This window comes from Rhodnius prolixus, unplaced genomic scaffold (genome assembly GCF_049639745.1).
Source record: "Rhodnius prolixus isolate KJV_2025 unplaced genomic scaffold, Rpr scaffold_3, whole genome shotgun sequence".
Classification (NCBI taxonomy): Eukaryota; Metazoa; Arthropoda; class Insecta; order Hemiptera; family Reduviidae; genus Rhodnius; species Rhodnius prolixus.
Window position 1 is genome coordinate 28,631,141 of NW_027411603.1, and position 20,057 is coordinate 28,651,197.

Consider the following 20,057-nt stretch of genomic DNA (forward strand, 5'->3'; position numbering starts at 1 on the left):
GGGGTTCGGTGTGGTTATTTCCAATGACATCAGACAAAAAATATCAGCTGGGCTTTGTGTTTTCCACAAGTATAGTAAAGTCAAGTCTCTTACCCAAACTGAGGAATGGTGGCCTCCGTTGATAGGCAAATCGAAGACATGATTAAAAAAAAAAGTGAGGTCCTTTGCCTACTTCGAACGTGTGCGTTCAACATTAACTTGTTCCATGAATTTCACCTCAAAAGTCTTGGCTGAAGCGTAATTTCGATTTTTTGGGACCTGCCTGGAAGTAGTATAATCATAAAATATATAAAACGATAAGGAATAGAGAAGTTACTCATTCCATTAATTTAATAAATAATAGAAACTAAGACATTTAAAACTATCAATACGTTACCATTTTAGTAGGCTGTATTTTTATCCAGCAATACCTTGAAAAAAAACGAAAATAAGTGGGTATTATAATTGTAAAATCGAGTATGGTTAGAGGTTAAGTGTGAAGTTTTCGAAGAAATTCTCGTTCTTCTCCTCCCGCCTTTTTTCAGGAAATCATGTGGTATGTTCCCTGCTTACTAACATCGATTATTTCCACTCTCTCGATATATTATTTTTAAACTTTATTAAGAGGCAGCTTCCCAATAATAACGTTTTATTAATTAGACTAATGAAATTGAAGTTTACAAATTCCGATTAAATTCCTTAGCTCTCCTGTAAAAATGAATAGTTTTGAATGTTCCAATTTATTGCATTCAATTTTTTTTAAATAAAATTTATGATAAACTGAGTGAAATTGTCAATCTGTTTTCTTTAGTTATTATTCAATATTTTAATATTGTTTTTTATTGTCTTAGCGGCTCATTCCATATCTAGCATTTAATGTTTTATTATTTTTTGTTTATTTTTTCTATTAGCTTACTATGAATAAAATTTAAGATTTAATTTAAATAAACTTAAAGATTTAGAGGAGAATTCACTGGTAAAGTCAAAGCATAAAAACATATGGGCGGAGTGCAGAAGGTTTTAGTCATACTTAGATGGTTATCCAACTTCACTAGCTGTTTTTCATGTAATCCATTGTAAAGAATGGCATCAATAAGGTAAACTTTATTTATTTATTTATATGCAATTGGGGTCCAGTCCCATACAAAGAAGTTTGGTCTGACAACAATTGTGAAAGATAAAGATAATCGCTTCTCGGTCTTTTGGCTAAGATCAAAGTGTAGTATTAGGTAAACTTATAAGAGTAAATTTTATTAATCTTTTATAAAGTTTGTGTATTAATTTAAAATTTATCTAATATTTAAGTGATTTTTATAAATAATTGAAGCTTTTCATTGTTCCAGCCGTGAATCTGGACGTTTGAAAGATCCTAATCAGAGACGAGTGTTGGATGATGCTACAAGGCAAAGACGAGCAAGGCAAGCAATCGAAGCCCTTGATAATGACAATTTTCATGACGATCCACACGGTGATTTAGTGGCAAATAAAAATGCACCTAAGTTTAAAGATACTTTGAATTCTAGTGAATCAAAAAGAGGCAAACGATCAAGGACCGCTGACTATTATAAATTTAAGTATAGGAAGACGTTTAGCCAAATGGTAGAGTATGAGACTCTTTGCAGAGCTGAAGAACCCAAATTTACTGGTGCTGTTGTACCTCCATCCAACTTTCCGCCACGAAATTTCTGTTCACCTTGTGGTTTCCCAAGTCATTATAATTGTATTACTTGCGGTGCAAAGTACTGTAGTGTAGCTTGTCTAAAAATTCACTCTGAGACAAGGTGTTTGAAATGGACTGTTTAAGATATTCTCCATGTTATTAAGGTAAACCAGTAATTACAATGATTAATGATATGATTATAAACTTTTGTCTACATTAATGTTTGTTTACTTAGTTGAAGAGAGGCACTAACCTCTGTTAGTTTATTCAAAGGACAGTCACTGTCGGGATGATCAAGCTCAAGATACGTTGAAAGTGAAGTTCTAGTTCAATTGTTAGTTAACTTGCTTGTACAGGTATTTTATATTTTTATGTATATATGTTGATAAATGTAAGTTTGTTTTTCCAATATATGATTTTTGTAAGAATATGAATTTGTGTTCATTGTTTAATTAATGTCTTCACTCTAAATTATCACATACTTTTCGAATTTCCTTTTATTTTCATTTTCATTAATTTGTATACAAAAAATTATTTTTTGGACATTCTCGAAAAAAAAGGGTCTTCTAGTTATTATTTTCACTTTTAACAAATTTTTGTGAATGAGGACATAGCTTTCAACTTTAAATGAATAGTTTAAAGTTTAAAATTCTTAATTGTATAAAATCGCCTTCCTTTTATTAAATAATATAATTTTTTTACTTTTTCTACTCAATATCATGTGAAATATTAAATTTTGAAATTTCGTTTTTCTGAATTATGTATTATTATTATTTTTTATTTCAAGTCTTCATACAATATACAATATAAACTAAAACAAATTATCTTAATAACTAAAAAAAATCAGAAGACACAACTGCTTGCAAGCGTCGCCGGAGTGGGGACCACTGATTCTTTCAAATAATTACAAATTAAATTTAATCTTTAAATCCCTTAAAGCAAACGAACCAACTTAAATAATAATAATTATACATAATAATAATATTGATACTGATTAATATGATAATTAATAATACCTGTATCTTAGAGATAATATTAGAAACATCTTAATTTTTACCTAAAGTAGTACTCGTATGACATAAATAAGTTACTAATTCCTTTGTAATTAACAAATCAATCTATTAATACAGGACATCCAAAATAAATCCAAACTCTCAAACATGATCGAATTCTGCCTGAACAACATTACTAAGCACTATATTTTATTAAACTAATAATTGTATTACGCATTTAACAACTTCGCTCGAAGTTCATAGGCCTCTTTACAATAATTTATCAAGCTGATCCAGTCAGCTCCATTAAGAAGATCTACCATTTCTTCAACTAATACATTGTTTTCCCTGAACCATTTACTTTTAATATCGCTATAACGCGGACATGCAACCAAGAAGTGATGTAGCGACTCTACTTCATTTAGATGACAAAGGGAGCATACATTATTTGTATTTAATTTAAAAGCCGTCTGGTTCAACCTTAGAGTGCCACTCCTAATCTTCATAATAAGCCTTACACTTTCTAAGGGGAGGCTACTATTTAAATAGCTCTTAGTACCCAAATCAAATTGCAGCGCTCCATAATGATCATAAAACTCTAAATTATTTAGATCCAAAACAATTTTTTTCTTAAACTTATATTTTTAATTTTTGCGTATTTCCACAAATACAGTTCCCCACTCATGTATATTCTCTATAGATAGCATCTTACCCATATTGTAAGTTATTAATCATGATATTAATTTCATTAAACCACGATAGGTTATTTTCAATAATATTTATTGCCAGTTTTTTAGTAAGCCGGTCATCTGGTAACTGAAGAACTTTACAGATATAATTATGATGCAATCTGAGGGTATAAAAGAATAAGGGCATTAACTGAGTTTCCAGATATAGGAAGGCCGAAGGCGTGTAAATTGGCAACCTAAACAATTTTTTAATGAAAAATTTCTCAATCTCCTCATACTTAGCCCCACCCCATATCTGTGTACCATAACATACGATTGCCCTACTGACAGTTTCAAACACCTGCACTTTAGATCTAAATTGAATATCCTTATTATCCATAAAGTCATACCATAACACATTTAAACCAAGCTTAGCACTATCTACCTTTTCCATGAGATGTTTCTTGAAAGACAACCGTGGCGTCAATGTTAGCCCAAGATATTTATAATCATTAACAATTTCAATTAATTCATTTTTAAAGTACCATTTCTCATTTCTCCCTCTTTTGCCCCCTTTACAGAAAACCATTATCTTGGACTTCCTTATATTAAGATGCAAATTCCACAATTCCAAGTATCGCTCCAAACACTGAATCATTCTTTGCAGAGAATTCGGTTCACTAGCCAGAAGTACAATATCATCCGCAAATGCCATTATTTTAATACGTTCTCCCCCAATGCGTACACCACCAGTATCAATATATTCCTCAATATCATTAAATTTTTGTGAATGAGGACATAGCTTTCAACTTTAAATGAATGGTTTAAAGTTTAAAATTCTTAATTGTATAAAATCGCCTTCCTTTTATTAAATAATATAATTTTTTTACTTTTTCTACTCAATATCATGTGAAATATTAAATTTTGAAATTTCGTTTTTCTGAATTATGTATTAATTTATTCCATCTAAATAATCTATTCGTCTATCCTTAGATAAATATTCATTTTCGATAACAGTCTCATAATTCCACACATCGAGAAGGTTTTATCGAACCACTTGCCTGTTGGATGTTCTAAAGGAAATCATCAAGTATCCATTTTCCATTTTAATCTCATCAACCTTAAATTTTTGAAACCAACGATGGACAATGTGTTGTTCAAGGAAACCTTCCATTCATTCCATGGAGCTTTAGCAGAATTCACTTTTTGTTTTATTTTTCTGTTACTATCATAGGGGAAAGGTCATGTTTTTTCTAAAGAACTCGAAACTATAATTGTTCTATTTGAAAAAGGACTTATAGAACTCTACAGAGCTAAAAATAAACAGACTCTAAGGATTTTTTTTTCGCTGATAGTGAAAGTTAAAGATTAATTACAGTATTTATGAGTCAGGCAAGGTAGTGACAATGATAGAAACTGTAAGCGGTAAATTATTTTTTTCACAAAACTTATATCCCAATTTTTGGAGATTCATAAAAATCCCAAACGGTAAAATTACAGAAAACAGGCTGCTACGACGCGTGCAATAAATAATATTATATTAATCCTTTCTAATGTTCTTTTTTCAGTGTAATTAAAAATATACGTGAAGGAAATCATTTGTGTCTGATTTTAAAGAGGACATTCCTCAAATGGCTTCTTATAACAAAATTGAAAATTGACTAACAACAAGGGAATGAAGAGTTCAGTGATGATGCACTAGACTTCTACGAGGAGTACGTACTTTATTATCCTTGGAGAGATTGCTTAAGATTAAGTTTAAAAATAGAATACTTATGTTGAATTATACTTTTTTAATTATTGTACATATGAGTAATCCATTTTTGAATAGTTGAAAAAAAAATTCAAATAATTTTTAATGGAATTCTCTGAATTCTTATTTCCAGTTGACTTAATAATTTGTACCTTTTTAACAATTAAGATTCACTGTAAAATTAATACCACAACAAATACACTGATCTGAAAAAGTAGAAATTTAATTTTAAATTCACAAATACAACTAGGAATCCTAGGAAAATAGATTTTTGCTTCATATCTGTTTTTTACTCTTCATTTTCTCTGATTTCGAATTTTCAACCATCTTCGAAGAAAGGCGCATTGTTGTAGAGAATTTGATTCCACCAATAGCTTACTCTTCCATAAAACCATATTTAATTTTGTAATAATAATACCTATTATTATTATGTAAAATTTTCGTTAATTTTTTTAAAGTTAATCAATTTAAGATTGTAAGAATTAGTATTTTATTGTAAATAAGAAGTGTTAACACCCTTTATTTGTAAAGTTAACCACTTTTTTAAGGTCAACAACTGATAACAATAAATTAATATACATTTAATAATTTTTGTGTGTGTTTTAGACCAAGTAAATTTAACTCTACACATGATGACTACATGATGGCCAATGTGGTCATCAGATTGTAACTACCTATAAATTGCCTTCTAACCTGTAAATTTTAAGTTTCTACCATAAAAATCTCTTTCTCGAATCCAGTCCCACATTACATTTTAGCATTGCGGGCCTCGCTTCTAACCGTTCGGCTATCGTGGAGCCCACATATATCTATATTTGTATATAATATGTCTGTCTGTATTTACATATATATGTAATGCAAAATTATTTATTTTTTATTTTACTCAAACGATTCTGAATACATACTTCCGGCACCAAATTATTGCTTATATTTTGCTCTTGCCCGATCAAATTCTACCTCCAAAACAACCCTTTCCTGAAGATTATGTGGCTACAGAATTCATATATTATCCAAACTATTCACAAATGATATCTTTTTCAATAGCCCTGAAGTTAGAGAAAGAAGTCACAAAATGTCATTGTTTAAAAAAAAAAAAAAAAAGTGTTCAAATAAAATTTAGACCTCCTGTATTATCTATTTTATATTATAACATTTAATGTTACAATTTATTGTTACGTTTTTAATTTTGTGTCCTCTTAAATGTCACTAATTATATTATGCTACTTTGTTTTGCTGGTCATAAAAGTTAATTTACATAATTGCAATTCTTTTCGCCCATAGGTGTATGAATACAAAAAAAAAAAAATCTTAGGTTGGAATCGACGGTTGCTTATGTTTTTGATGGCACTCAGAAGAAAAAGCTTTTATAGAATCCTAAGATATTATAGTATAATTTTAGTGCTGTCAACCTCGGTAAAAGAATTTATCACATCCTTCACTTCGGATAACTGATAGTTGTCTGTTCCACTGTCATAGATAGAGGAATTCAAGTTCTCTACCTTCTTGTCGTGATGATCTTTCTTCGTAATTCTTTGACATCAGATTCTGACAACTGAAAGAAAATTAGTGTATTAATTTTTTAAATAAGAAATTTCATTTTAAGAAATTATTGATGGGTGGGGGCTGTGCTCAAAGGTATTGTAAAGGTAACATTAGTTAACTACAGTAAAAAAAAAAAGGTAGTGTGCGCTGGATGTGACAAATATCCAGTAGGCACGCCCTTTTTTTTTACCACAAAAAGGTGGCAGATTTATATTCTAATGTTAATTTAATTAAGTTAGTGAGTCCTAGCTGCCTGAAGTTAAGCTGAAACCATCTAAGACCTCGAAAAAGAGCAATATGAAACACAAATCTATTTGCAATTAATAAGAATGTGCTAAGGGCATTTATTTTGTTTTTACACTATAACGATTTTTCGACTTTTTGTGAACCGCTATACGCTTGTTTGCTACTCTAGTCGATCCTTGCAAATGCGTTTGTCGCCCCCTATCAAAGTTTAAGTTTGATGGAAAGGCAGTGAATTCTTTTTAGAAGCGAAGGGATATATATTTTTTGTTTTTTAAATTTCGTCTCTTAAAATGTTTAATATATATGCCCTTCCTAGCAAGAGAAGTTTAATTGCCATCAACAAATTGTAAAAATGTTCGCGACTTCGACTAGTTTATGTTGTTTAAATGAGGCAAATCTAATTGTGATTTTTACAATTTTTTTTTTTAGAAACTTCTTTTGTATAAATTATTAAGAATAATTTAATTTTGAAAAAAAGAATTTTGACGAACGTCCATATTTAAGATTTACTTAGTCTTTTCTTTACTCAAAAGTCAACACTGAAATGTCATAACTTGTGCAACCTATTGCATGTTGGTCTGTACATTCTGCATTGTATTGATTTGTTATTAGAGGTTGGAGTAAGGAACATTGTGCTTAGTGAATGTTGTGTTTATTTTGTCTTAGTTAATTCAGTGTAATTATTGGATTCATAAGTGTACATAATATCTGTGGTTAAATATTAAAGTTAATTGTAATTAAAGGAATAAAATGGAAGCCTTTAATGGATTTATTTGCGATGATTCTGTTTCTTCAACAGACATTGATTCTGATGAACATTTACAAAATTCTAGTAACTTTGGAACTCAGAAAAAAAATCTAGCATCATCTGAATTAAAAGCAAAAAAAACAAGATGTTTGACTAGGAATGCATTAATGGCAAGAGAAAATCGCAGAAGAAAAAAAATGTATCTCGAAAGTATTGAGCGGGAAGCTAAGTTGCTTCGAGAAGCGAATCATCAGCTTGAAGTAAGAAATAAGAAAAATAATAAAGTTATAAATTCTTTGAAAAAGGAAGTCGTCTACTTAAAAAACGTATTGTCAAATAATTCAAACATAGAGAAGTTAATACTTGGAATAAATAAAGCATTAAACCCTAAAGTCATTGTTAAAACTGAAGCCACGACAAATCCAAGACTAGATGGCCCTCTTTTGGGCGATCCTCTCTTTTCAGCTCCTTCAAACAGTTCACGTTTATCAGCTTCACTTGCCGAGGCAACTAATCAAGAGAACTTGCAAGAAGATGAAATGCCTCAGGTTGGTATCTGTCTTCATCTCAATAATGGGCAACTTTCTCTTGGGTTCTGTCCTTTGTGTAACAGTTCATCAGTGGACAGTGGACTATTTTTTTAAGATTAATTTTTGATATTTGATAATAATGGTTGGTATTCTATTTTTTCGTAAACTCATATCACTTTTTGGTGCATATTTTATAATATTGTAATTAATTCATAGCTTCACATAAGTTTGGAAATTGTACAAAGAATTTGTTTTCCAGTCATTTGAGAAGAAGAGTTTAGTAAGAGTAGCAGCAACACTTCCAATGGACTTACAAGGTGCAGTAATTTTTGTTTATTAGGAGATAATTTCTCCTGAAATTTATTTTTAAGTTAGGTCACTTTTATTAATTTTGTAATAGAGGATAAAATGTCAGCAAATTTTTGTAATTGTTTGGGGCTATACAGAACTTTTCTTCAACATTTAAATTAAACAGAATTATAAAAAAAAAGTTTGCCAATTTAAAATTTGAATTTCATTATCGATCCGAATCCCAGACCTATTTCTTTATTGCACCCAGTTTTGTTTTTTTCCAGAAGATGCTGAACGGTGAAAAAAGAAAATAGAAAGATGAAAAAGTCAGTACATAATGTTCCAAGGAAGTGATTTTACTAAGGGTGAGTTATTAAATTAAGTTCTTTTACTTAAAATTTGTTTTTAAAACTCACAACTTGTGATTATCTAATTTAAAAAAAAAAAATTAATTAAGAATCATTGCGCTTCTTTTATTTTCATTGAAAGTGGAAGTTACCAAAACCATGCCCATAGGATTTTGCCAGATTTATCATGTCCAAAACAGGACTTTGTCATCATATTAGATGCCTATTTCGTTTTTTCTTACGCATTGGTCTTTTGCATCCCAATGTCCATATTTTCATCCGCACACTCTTATGAGTTTTATAACAATTGCGTGTAAATTGTGAATACCAGTTCTTAATTATAAAAAAAACACTAATGTCTGGAGCCAATGGTTTTCTTCTTTCTTTACTAAATAGATATTTCAATTCTTTGCACAGCAGCAATATTGTATCCTTATATCGCCTACAGGGATCTTAAACCATCTTCGTTTTTGTCTTATTTTATTTGTGTTAGTTTTTAAGTTGGGTGTCATTTTTTGTTCTAATCTCAGAAAAAATATTACATTCGAAGATCTTTTTACATCTAAAGGGTGTATCACACTGATATACAAAATAAGTACTCACACCTAGCTGCAAAATTAAAAAGGGAATGACTTGGCAAAGCTCTTTTCCTTAGTGCAGAGCTGCCAATTGTTTCCTCCACATCCCAATATTACTTTTCAATCGGATCCTCCTAAAGAAGAAAGAGAAAGTAAAAGTAACTGAATACCTGAGGAATCCAGAATTTGGTCCTTAGAATGCGCTGAACCAATTGGGCAGTGTCCCAACTGGTCTTCCCACCAGACTCTTGAGGGCCATATTCATTTGTGCTGGAGTACCTATGGTCCATTTTCCGAAAGTAGTGTTCATAGAAATGGTGAGTTCTAAGTCAGTCAGTTGATGGGAGTTATATCTCAGAAGGGTACCACCCATTGTTGTTTGAAGAGGGCCGAACTGACTGAAGCAAGCAGTACACCCACGTATCTGCAAGCCTAGGTTGAGATTAAAGAAAAATACTGTCAGCATTGTAAGAAGTTCAGTAGGCAAAAAAGGTAAGAAAGGTACGAAAACAGGTATATGTCAAACGCCTTAAAGTGTCGATTACAACAAAATTAAAAACTCCAGTAAGTAACGAAATATTTTTCTAGCTTCGAAAAAAAAAAATCAGAATTCGATTATGAACTTTGTTTTTACATAGAATTTTAGTCCTCTTTTATTCTTAACTCACAATAAAATTGTGTAAGCCTTCTGTAATACCACTTGTCTATTAAGTCTAACTTGAGAGCGAAGAAGGGATTGATTATAAATCAAGTTGTGTCCTCTTTCAATGTTGGAGGTAAAGTTGGAGTATATTTTATACGGAGTGGCGCGCTAATTTAAGCCGAAGATACAGAATCATAATTAGTTCATTCGAACAGAGAAATAATTATTGTCAAAATAAATATTGATGAATATGTGATTATAATCATATAAAAAATACACGTTAAAGCTCAGATCACTATTTCTCTATCACTAATTCGTCGTCTTCAAGCAAACATTTTCTTATCAGAATATCAAAAAAGAAGTACTACTTCTTATAAAGGCTCTTCGAAACAGTTGTACCCCTTCTTCACGCTAGAAATTGATTGAATTTATGAAGAGAGTGACTACTCCGCCACATATATTCGACCAAATTACCGTCAAATTGTCCCTTGCAGTTATTTGTGGTTAGGAGATTTTTATAGCTGATTATGGTGTCAGTATCAGCTCCAGTTTCAGAACCGATAAATTTTAAAGTGATTCACAATCAAGACCCTCGCAAGACTTTCAATGTCTGATATATGAAACTATTGTCCCCGGCAAAATGAAAATTTGTTTACTATTCATGAAAACACGAATTACCCTTCATAATTGTTTATTTGTATATAAATATAAATAATCTTAATTTAATTAACAAATATGTATTATTCACAAAGTATTAGTATCTAATGAATCCAGAATTTAAAGTTATATTTAGATTAGCATAAAATTATCAACTGTTTCTTTGTCAAATGCTTGGTAAAAAAAAGTAACCCAGACTATGAAATATATTTTCTTATCCTCACTAAGATGTACTGGACGAGTAAGTACTTATTCTAAAATATTTATATAAAAAAATATATTCCATATTGGACCTCAAATCCTTTTTAAACATGGGGCTGTAATTTACTGTGAAAATACAATTTCAATGATCGCATTACTTACTGTTACAAGGAAGGCAGTAAAATAAATTATTGGCAATACCTTTTATTTATATTTGCCTCCAAAGATGTTCATCGGTTAGTCGTCGGTTGTGCATCGCATAGTTTGATTCAATTAAATTTTTCTTTATAATAATTGCACGATTTGATTCTTCAGTTTTACTCATTTGTATTGAAACTTCTAAGTTAACGCATTGAGTTCATCTATTTTTATCTGCATAAGCAATTAACTAGATTGCACTATCAGGTAAGAAGAAGTTGTGTTATTTAAATCAATTATAAGCAGAAAAGTGTTTGAAGTTGAGACTATACTAACGTGTACTGTTCTTCACCTTAAAGTGCATTTTAGCCCAAGTTGATTGCAGAAAACAGTAAAATCCACCAGGCCTATCGTCTAAAATGCCTTCAGCACATTAATATTCAGGATATACTCTTTATTTTGATTTAGAACTGTGCGATTTCTTCTCAACCCAAGAGATTCAGTTTAAAACGATAGAAGAAGAAGTACAGGGTAGAAGGACAGATCTCCTGCTCACCTTGACAGAAAAGTACCTGGAGGGTTGGTTTAGCAGAGGATGAAACGTATACGCAAGGCGTAAGTGGGTCAATTGAGTCCCATTTTGAAGGCAACCACCACTTAATTGAATAAATGTAAGTCAAAGAAGCTGTAGTACCAGTTTTTTTTAAGATTTTTATTTTATTTCATTTTTTTGTCAGACTGCCACCTTAAAGAAAAATCGTTAGGATCATTAATAAGGAAATGTTTGAATATACGAGTACATAAAATTATATTTGATAAATATGTAAATATTTTATATATTGATATAAATATACATTCCCCGATTTGGGTACTGAAATAAAAAAATTATAGTTACTTATACAATAAAACAGATAAGTTAAACAGATAAATCTGTTAAATATAAACAGATAAATAAATAAGATAAATAACAGATAAATATAATTTGAAGAACCTTGTCGAACATTAAAAGAATTCCAAACTGTTACTTTAAGTGATTACAGCTTCGAAGAGGTCTGCAATTTTGCCTCCTGTATCTAAAGAAAGCTGACACAAATGTAGTAGTGTAGGTGACAAATTCAGGCCTGAAAAGTGCATACTTTTCTAATTTCACAATATTTAGCTTTGTGAGTTAATTCTGTTTTCTTTCAAACTCCTTTCCCTGCACTACTACAAGAATCTCTTTAAAAAATCACTCGTTCGACGTCAAGACTCAGAATGCTGCACATTTGAATTGTTAATATGGGGGTTTCAGAAATTGTAATTATAATGTGGATATGGAAAATCGTGAATGAAAAAAGGTAATAATAGATGAACGTTGAATTATTCATAACACGTAGATTTGGTAAGGAACATGAAGATTTTGTAACTCCCATGGTTTTGAATTACTAAAATAAGTGAGTTCATACAGAAAATATCGGGTTTTCAAGATTAAGGCACTAAAAGAAATAACTAATTTATTTATTTTTTAAAAAAAACAGAAGAGAGCCTGAGGAAACAAGATTCTTTGACCTACTCAATTCTGAAAACCTAAATTACTTTGAACTTCAGAAAAGTAATTAAGATAAGAAAACAAAACGAATAAATATTATATAATATTTTATTTACAAAAGCCTGCATGGCCTGTGATTATTATTTGTATTTTTTTTTTAATAGCCGTCTTAACATTTATTTTCTCTGCTATTTAGAGCTTTGTGGTAAATGTGTCGTTAGTAAGTTGGTTAGTATTTCTGAATAAGATTTCTTTGGACAGCTTGTAACTCTTGTACATAATGTATCTAATTTTTTTCTTTTTTTTATGCAACTTTTTTTCGAATTACGTTTGCTGGCTGTTTTACATTTTACAAGGGGTATCCCAGTAATGGTGTTAAGGTCTTTCTTTTCTGTTGTTTTTATTAGATGGGAAAATGTTCTCAATTTTTTAAACAATTTTTGATAAATTGTTGGATATTTAAATAAATAAGAACATTTATCACATATATAAATAGGTTGTTTTTTACCATTAGTTCTCAAAAGTGATATGTTTAAGTTATCAATTGGTTTATTATTAGTTTGTGAATTGAAGAACTGACTTCTACGTTGCGCACTTTTCCATTTTTGGTTATAACATATAATTAATTCTTTAAAATGGTTCAGATATTTATAAAATTTTGATATTAATTGTTGATTATTCTTACTTGGAACACATTGTTCTGAAGGTGCAGAAGTATCCTTATCAGTTGACTTTTCAACATTTCCTTTCGTTTCGTGTACACTTGAGGTACCTTTTACAGACTTTTTATTATCTTCTCTGCAATTATTATCATTATTATTATTATTATTATTGTTGTTGTTGTTGTTATCATCATCATTATTATTATTATTATTATTATTATTAAAACCGTCAAATGAATTACTGTTACTTTGTTCTAGATTATTCGGTTTCCTATGATTACAAATTGGTGGTCCAAAAACTGGCCTTAATTTTTTCAAATTAACGTTAGAATTTTTTGAATTCAATTTCATTTTATTCATTTTTAAGACAGGTTTGTTAGAAATAAATATTGGTTTATTATTTGGGTTGTTCGAATGTTCTAAAGTAAGAAAAGATTTCTTGGGTGTAATAATTTTTATATTTTTGAACCATTCATTTTGTGCATTAACATGCACTTTTCTTTTTCCAATTGCATTTAATTTTTCTAAATTGGTTTCTTTGTTATGTTTTATTGAATCGGTAGTAATGGCTACCGATTTTGTTTTTAAAATGTTAGTGTCTTCTTTAGATTTATTCATCTTTTTTTTGTTTTGTTTAGCTTTCAAATCTTTGTCTTCAAACTGCTTAATTTTATGTGCTGCTAATTCATTATTTCTCTTCATACTTTCAGCTGAATTATTTTGAAAAAATTGCTTAGTTTTTTGTACTGAACATTCCTTATAGCTGTTAATATTTGTAGCTATATTACCTCTTTTTACATCTTTATGTACAGAATTTTCAATTTTACTTTTTGAAGATGAATTATTTAAACGTTGATAAGTACTGTTAAGTTTGTTTAATTTTCTCTTAAGTGTTTGTACATTTATTTTCAATCTGGTAATATTTTTAACTGGAGTTTCTTTTTTAGTTTTTACTTCGTTATTCTTAGTGACAGAATCTTGTAATTTTTCTTCGTTTTTTTGGCTAGCAAAAAGTGATTCTTTTGAATTTAGCTTTAAAGGGTTGGACGTTAATTTAATTACTGCATGTTCTTCTCTTCCGCCGAGATGAGTTTTATTTGTTTGTTTTTTTTCATATATTTTCGAAACGGTCTTATTGATTTCAGAATCTATTTTTTGCAAATTATCTGTAACCTTGCTCCCATCTTCATTGCTTCCACTCATTTTGGGACTAAGATCCTTTTTAAAATTTGATTTAAAAATTTCAGATTCTGCCTTTTTAATTGTTTTTAACTTTTCTTTTCCCTTGGATATTTCTGGTTTTAAGTTATCGTTAACTTTTGTTTCTTGAATTGCAGTTATTTTGTCAGATTTTGTTTTTGAAAGTAGTTTTGTTTGAGGGAAATTTTCTTTTTTAACGGTTAATTCTATGGATTTTACACCTAATTTAACATTCAAGTATTTTGGCTTATTTTTTTCTAATTGAACTTTTTTTGCTGAATTTGCAGAAATAATATCTGACATTTCTAATTTTTTATAACTTGAATTTTTTATGGAATTCCGTTTTTCTTGACCAACATTTGATAAATTTTTAAATACAACTTTTTCTGCTAAAGGTTTAGTTTTTAGTGTTTTAAATGTTTTTAAATTATTCCTGTTTTTATTTATTAATTTATTATTTAATTTTTTTTGTACAATTGAATTAATTTTATTTTTTTCTTCATTTAATTTGATTTGCGTGGTTTTGGAATCTTTTTTAGATTTGTTTGGTTGTTTTTTGTCTTTATTTGTGGCATTAATATGCATTCGATTAATAAAAGTTTGTATTTGGTTACTTTTAGGCAGTACGCCTGAAGCAGAATCTTCATTGATTTTAGCCCTTGTTTTTAAAAACTTCTGGCTGCCCTTAACTTCCTTAGTATCACGGTCGGTTTTCCCTATTGACTTCTTGTGATTATTTGTTTGCTGATCTATGTTTAGCGTCATCTTATTATTATTAACTTCATTTCTATTTAATTTGTTTTTAGTTGTTTTGGAATCTTTCTTAGATATGTTTGATTCTATTTTCTCTTTATTTGGAACATTAGTTTGCATTTGATTTCTAAACGTTACTGGTCGGTTACTTCTAAGCAATACGCTTGTAGCGGTGTCTTCATTAATTTTAGATCTTGTTTTTAAAATATTAACTTCCTTATTATCATTACAGGTTTTCTCTTGTGACTGCAAATGATTATTTGTTTGCAGATCTTTATTTAGTGCTAAGTTGTTATTATTAACTTCATTGCTATTTAATTTGATTTGAGTGGTTTTGGAATCTTTTTTGGATTTGTTTGATTGTTTTTTCTCTTTATTTGTGGCATTAGTTTGAATTTGATTTATAAGAGTTTGTAGTTGGTTAGTTTTAGGCAGTACACCTGTGGCGGAATCTTCACTAATGCTAGATCTCGTTTTTAAAATATTAACTTCCTTATTATCATTACAGGTTTTCTCTTGTGACTGCAAATGATTATTTGTTTGCAGATCTTTATTTAGTGTTAAGTTGTTGTTATTAACTTCATTGCTATTTAATTTGATATGAGTGGTTTTGGAATCTTTTTTGGATTTATTTGGTTGTTTTTTGTCTGTATTTGTGGCATTAGTTTGCATTTGATTAAAATAAGTTTTTAGTTGGTTAGTTTTAGGCAATACGCCTGTAGCGGAATCATTGTTGTTAGATCTCGTTTTAAAAAAATGCGAACTATTATTAACTTCCTTATTATCATTACAGGTTTCCTCTTGTGACTGCAAATGATTATTTGTTTGCAGATCTTTATTTAATGTTAAGTTATTATAATTAACTTCATTGCTATTTAATTTGATTTGAGTAGTTTTGGAATCTTTTTTAGATTTGTTTGGTTGTTTTTTTTCTGTATTTGTGGCATTAGTTTGCATTTGATTAAAATAAGTTTTTAGTTGGTTAGTTTTAGGCAATACGCCTGTAGCGGAATCTTCACTAATGTTAGATCTCGTTTTTAAAAAATGCGAACTATTATTAACTTCCTTATTATCATTACAGGTTTTCTCTTGTGACTGCAATTGATTATTTGTTTGCAGATCTTTATTTAATGCTAAGTTATTATAATTAACTTCATTGCTATTTAATTTGATTTGAGTAGTTTTGGAATCTTTTTTAGATTTGTTTGGTTGTTTTTTTTCTGTATTTGTGGCATTAGTTTGCATTTGATTAAAACAAGTTTTTAGTTGGTTAGTTTTAGGCAATACGCCTGTAGCGGAATCATTATTGTTAGATTTCGTTTTAAAAAAATGCGAACTATTATTAACTTCCTTATTATCATTACTGATTTTCTCTAGTGACTGCTTGTAATTATTTGTTTGTAGATCTTTATTTAATGTCAAGTTATTATTATTAAATTCATTGCTGTAAATATTGCCTTTTTTTAATTGTGATTTCACAGTATTACTACAATGTGAATCTTTACTAGAAGTTGATTTATTAATATTAACTTCTTTGTTAATAGAATTATCTTTTATTTCTTGTGGTTTCATGTGACTGCTAGTCTTGTTTTTTTTTGAATTCAAGTTGTCACTTTCAGTTTGTTTTACTTGTTCATTTTCATCATGTATTTTCGATTTTCCATTTATATCTTTTTTCATCCAAGGTGGTATTGTATATAGATAATTACTCGATTTTTCTTCGTTTTTTTGTACTTGAAGAGGAGGCTGGGTTACCTTTTTTGAACATTTTCTAACCTAAAAACAAAAATTATTTTAAACTCTAAAATATGCAAAAATTATTAATTAATTATTTTTTTTAATGAACATCTTTATTAATTATTTCAGGTGTACAATGTTCGGCACCCCATTTGACCATTTTATACTTTACTGCTTTTGTTGCTGCTTAGCATAACTGTTTTACTTTTATTATTAAAAAGAAGTCAGTCTCATTGCTTACCTGTCCCAACACTAGTTACTGTTCCAAACTAAAGTTTTTACTATTTCCTTTTACACTAGTAAAAGAGTGTTGAAACTCGAATTCTAAGTCATCTCAGTGTTCAGAATATGTGCTGTAGGAGTAGATTTAAAACCCAGTTGAACAGGGATAGAGAAAGTGGACCGCTCTAAATTTTGACCCCTTACTGGATATCAAAATAGTGTTCTCTTCTGATTCTCGCTTTACTCACTCTGTATAAAGCCATAATTGTGGTTTTATTATTTGAACCTCAAGTACATTGTACATTTTAGCTATGATTTAGGTTTTTTATTTTTTATTTTTGAAGCAAATTTGCACTAGAGAAATAATGGTTTACTAATGCGTAAAACTTTGGAAGGAAAATTTTCATAAATAGAAACACTTATTTTTAATTTAATTATTTTCCTGACTACAGCATTCTTCGAAAGATAAATAGTCAACCTTAATATTATTGCACAGCAGTTTTTCTATTTCATTAAGGCACTAACTAAAGGTCTCTCTTATAACTTCTCATAGCTTTTTTGTTTTCCACTTTCTTTAAGGCCCTATTCTCTGCTTCTTAGTTTTGATTTCCAAAACGTGGTGAATAAGTGAACTATATTATAACCTCTCCTGACCAAACTAGATTCACTTGACAATTCTTTTTAGCATTTGAGTATAATTTGATGTCTTGAGCTTTTGATGCTTTTAGTGACACATCAACTTTCGAAACAAAACGCTATGAAGGAGAATCAGTAATTGAAGATTGGATTAGAACTTCGATCATGAAGTATAGCGGTGGTAAGATAGGAACCTAAAGATTAGATTTTTGGAAAAAATGTTTTGTTTAGGAAAAGAAGTTTTATATCGTATACATATTTCATTTAATACTTTCAATGGAGATAATATGTCTTAGAGCATCTCATTTAACCAGTTTGTACAGTTTGAAAATTTAATACTAAATTATTTGCTTAATGAATTTATAATTTCTAAATTTGTATGTTCCAGATGCGGATTAGCCCAAATGTGTGATTTATCCTTCAAAACATTTTACCTTGCAAGTAACAGTGGTACTGGTATGGAGGATGGCCTGGCCCAGGAAAAAAAAAACAGTAACATGGAATAAAATCTTTGTTACTTACAAAAAACAAAAAAAATTAAAATTCTTTTATAATATTTGTGTCATATTTTTTCTTCCTTGAATATAGCGTTAAGTGATATTACTATTGTGATGATTTTAATCTTATTTTGTTAAATGGATGTCTTAATGCTTAAGGGAGTTTTATATGTATGTCGGGATTTTTAACAGATGAGTTGAGTGGATTATTTGTAGAATGGGCCGAGACTATAAAAAAATTCTTTACTTAAGAGATAAATATTGAGTTTTTTTTTACTTGCCCTGGATTCGGAGGAAAAATAATCTAATTCTATTATTAACCTTATTTTGGACATTTCGTTATTTTTAGATAAAGATCTAACGAGCATTACAATTATAGAAACAAATTTAATAAGTAGTAGAAATATTACCAAGCGTTCAACTATTTATTTATATAACATTTAATGTATGTAAAATATACGATCATCTCAAAACTTCCAAACACATCCTACTGATTATTTCATTATGTATTACAATTGCCTTAATTTTTTGTTAAAAACGTAAGACTATCGCTTAGGCTCTCCTTATTTATTTAAAATCTCCATATTAGAGTAAAGTATTAGCTATTATCTCAGGGAGGACTATGTTCGACTGTCGATCAGATAATTTGGATGGAGGCGGCTAGCTAACTTACTAAAGTTACGTTTGTATATGATTTAATTAAATCTTAAACCAAGGACGAGAACCGAACCCATCATCACGAAAGGTCTTACCCTTACCGCCCTTGCCTCTAATCGCTCATCTATCTTGGCCCCTAATAAAATATACATAAATTTAAATGCAACTATCAATCAATCAATGTTTGATAAGAATTTTCACTGCAATGCTACTGGTTTTCCAAGAGATAAACATAAAAATTCAGAAGTAATGTTAATGTTTGCTAAGTTGAGTGTAGCATAGTGAGACGCAAGAAGACGAGCAGGTAAGAAACGGAAGAGACTGCACATAGTAACAGCCAGCTTATCGGGACAGCAAGATTTCAAATTCTGATCTATGAATAAATCAACCTTCTAAATAAACTACTTTGATTATTCCCTTTTTTACGTTTTCTTACTATAGAGATGTTACCGTGCAGTTTTGCGATTTTTAGAGTACTATCTAGCATATAATTATTTAAAATCTTTATAATATAAAAACAATAATTAATAGTGGAAGTTATTAGAACTCTGACCAGAGTATACTGGATTCCAACGTGGAGAATTAAGCAGTTCTCGAAGAGGGGCTGGAGTAGCATTATAAGTAAGATTACATTTCAGTGTAATTTCCAGTTTACAAACTATATTCTGGTTGTAACAAATTAAATATCACTCAAGTCGTGAGTTTAAATATAATAGTGCATTAGAGCATTGAGAATAATCGAGTGTGGTCCACAACAGTTTTTGTTTTTTTGTTTTTACTGAACATTTATTTTAGATTATGATACAATTGTTAGATTTAAAGAATTGATAGGATTAAAGAAATGAATGGAGTTCATAGTGAAATAAAGTTTAATACTTCTCAAAAACCTTTAAAAATCAAGAAAAAACAGCACGAATTCATTTGTTCAAATCCAAAAATCAATTTATTGGTTGATATTAAATTGTTTTAAAAAGTTATTTTCTTACCTGCAACTTGGAATGTACATTTGGTTTTAGGACATAAGGTACTGACCATTTACGTAATATATTCAAAATAGCATGCATTTTGCGGGTTTTGTAAATAAATAATAATAATTATAACTTATAACACTATAAATTTTAATAAATTTGGCAAATTTTGTGTGAAAAAAATGAATCATTCACCATATTTTTGTCTAGTCATATAAGTTTAC

General features: G+C 29.5%; 3 protein-coding genes across 9 annotated transcripts; 2 read left to right on the forward strand and 1 right to left on the reverse strand.

The window, feature by feature from the left end:
- Positions 1 to 920: 920 nt before the first annotated feature.
- On the forward strand, positions 921 to 5,514 carry LOC141452343 (zinc finger HIT domain-containing protein 1). The gene is made up of 4 exons (XM_074124380.1): positions 921 to 1,076; positions 1,323 to 1,803; positions 1,875 to 1,995; positions 4,868 to 5,514. Exons 1-2 carry the CDS (start codon positions 1,063 to 1,065, stop codon positions 1,780 to 1,782), a joined length of 474 nt encoding a protein of 157 aa, XP_073980481.1. The 5' UTR covers positions 921 to 1,062; the 3' UTR covers positions 1,783 to 1,803; positions 1,875 to 1,995; positions 4,868 to 5,514.
- A 1,879-nt stretch (positions 5,515 to 7,393) lies between these two features.
- LOC141452330 (uncharacterized) lies at positions 7,394 to 18,267 on the forward strand. 7 transcript variants are annotated; one of them, XM_074124358.1, is made up of 6 exons: positions 7,397 to 8,136; positions 8,378 to 8,435; positions 8,694 to 8,774; positions 11,442 to 11,644; positions 12,491 to 12,564; positions 18,100 to 18,267. In XM_074124358.1, exons 1-3 carry the CDS (start codon positions 7,591 to 7,593, stop codon positions 8,708 to 8,710), a joined length of 621 nt encoding a protein of 206 aa, XP_073980459.1. In that variant the 5' UTR covers positions 7,397 to 7,590; the 3' UTR covers positions 8,711 to 8,774; positions 11,442 to 11,644; positions 12,491 to 12,564; positions 18,100 to 18,267. The 7 variants fall into 7 exon arrangements, with proteins under 7 accessions (XP_073980456.1, XP_073980462.1, XP_073980457.1 ...); XM_074124360.1 differs by lacking the exon at positions 12,491 to 12,564 and having other exon boundaries at positions 7,396 to 8,136; positions 8,697 to 8,774; XM_074124357.1 differs by lacking the exon at positions 12,491 to 12,564.
- LOC141452298 (uncharacterized) lies at positions 12,592 to 20,057 on the reverse strand. The gene is made up of 2 exons (XM_074124290.1): positions 19,852 to 20,057; positions 12,592 to 16,892 (listed from the first exon to the last, which is right to left on the reverse strand). The coding sequence occupies exons 1-2, from the start codon at positions 19,927 to 19,929 to the stop codon at positions 12,690 to 12,692; spliced, it is 4,281 nt and encodes a 1,426-aa protein (XP_073980391.1). The 5' UTR covers positions 19,930 to 20,057; the 3' UTR covers positions 12,592 to 12,689.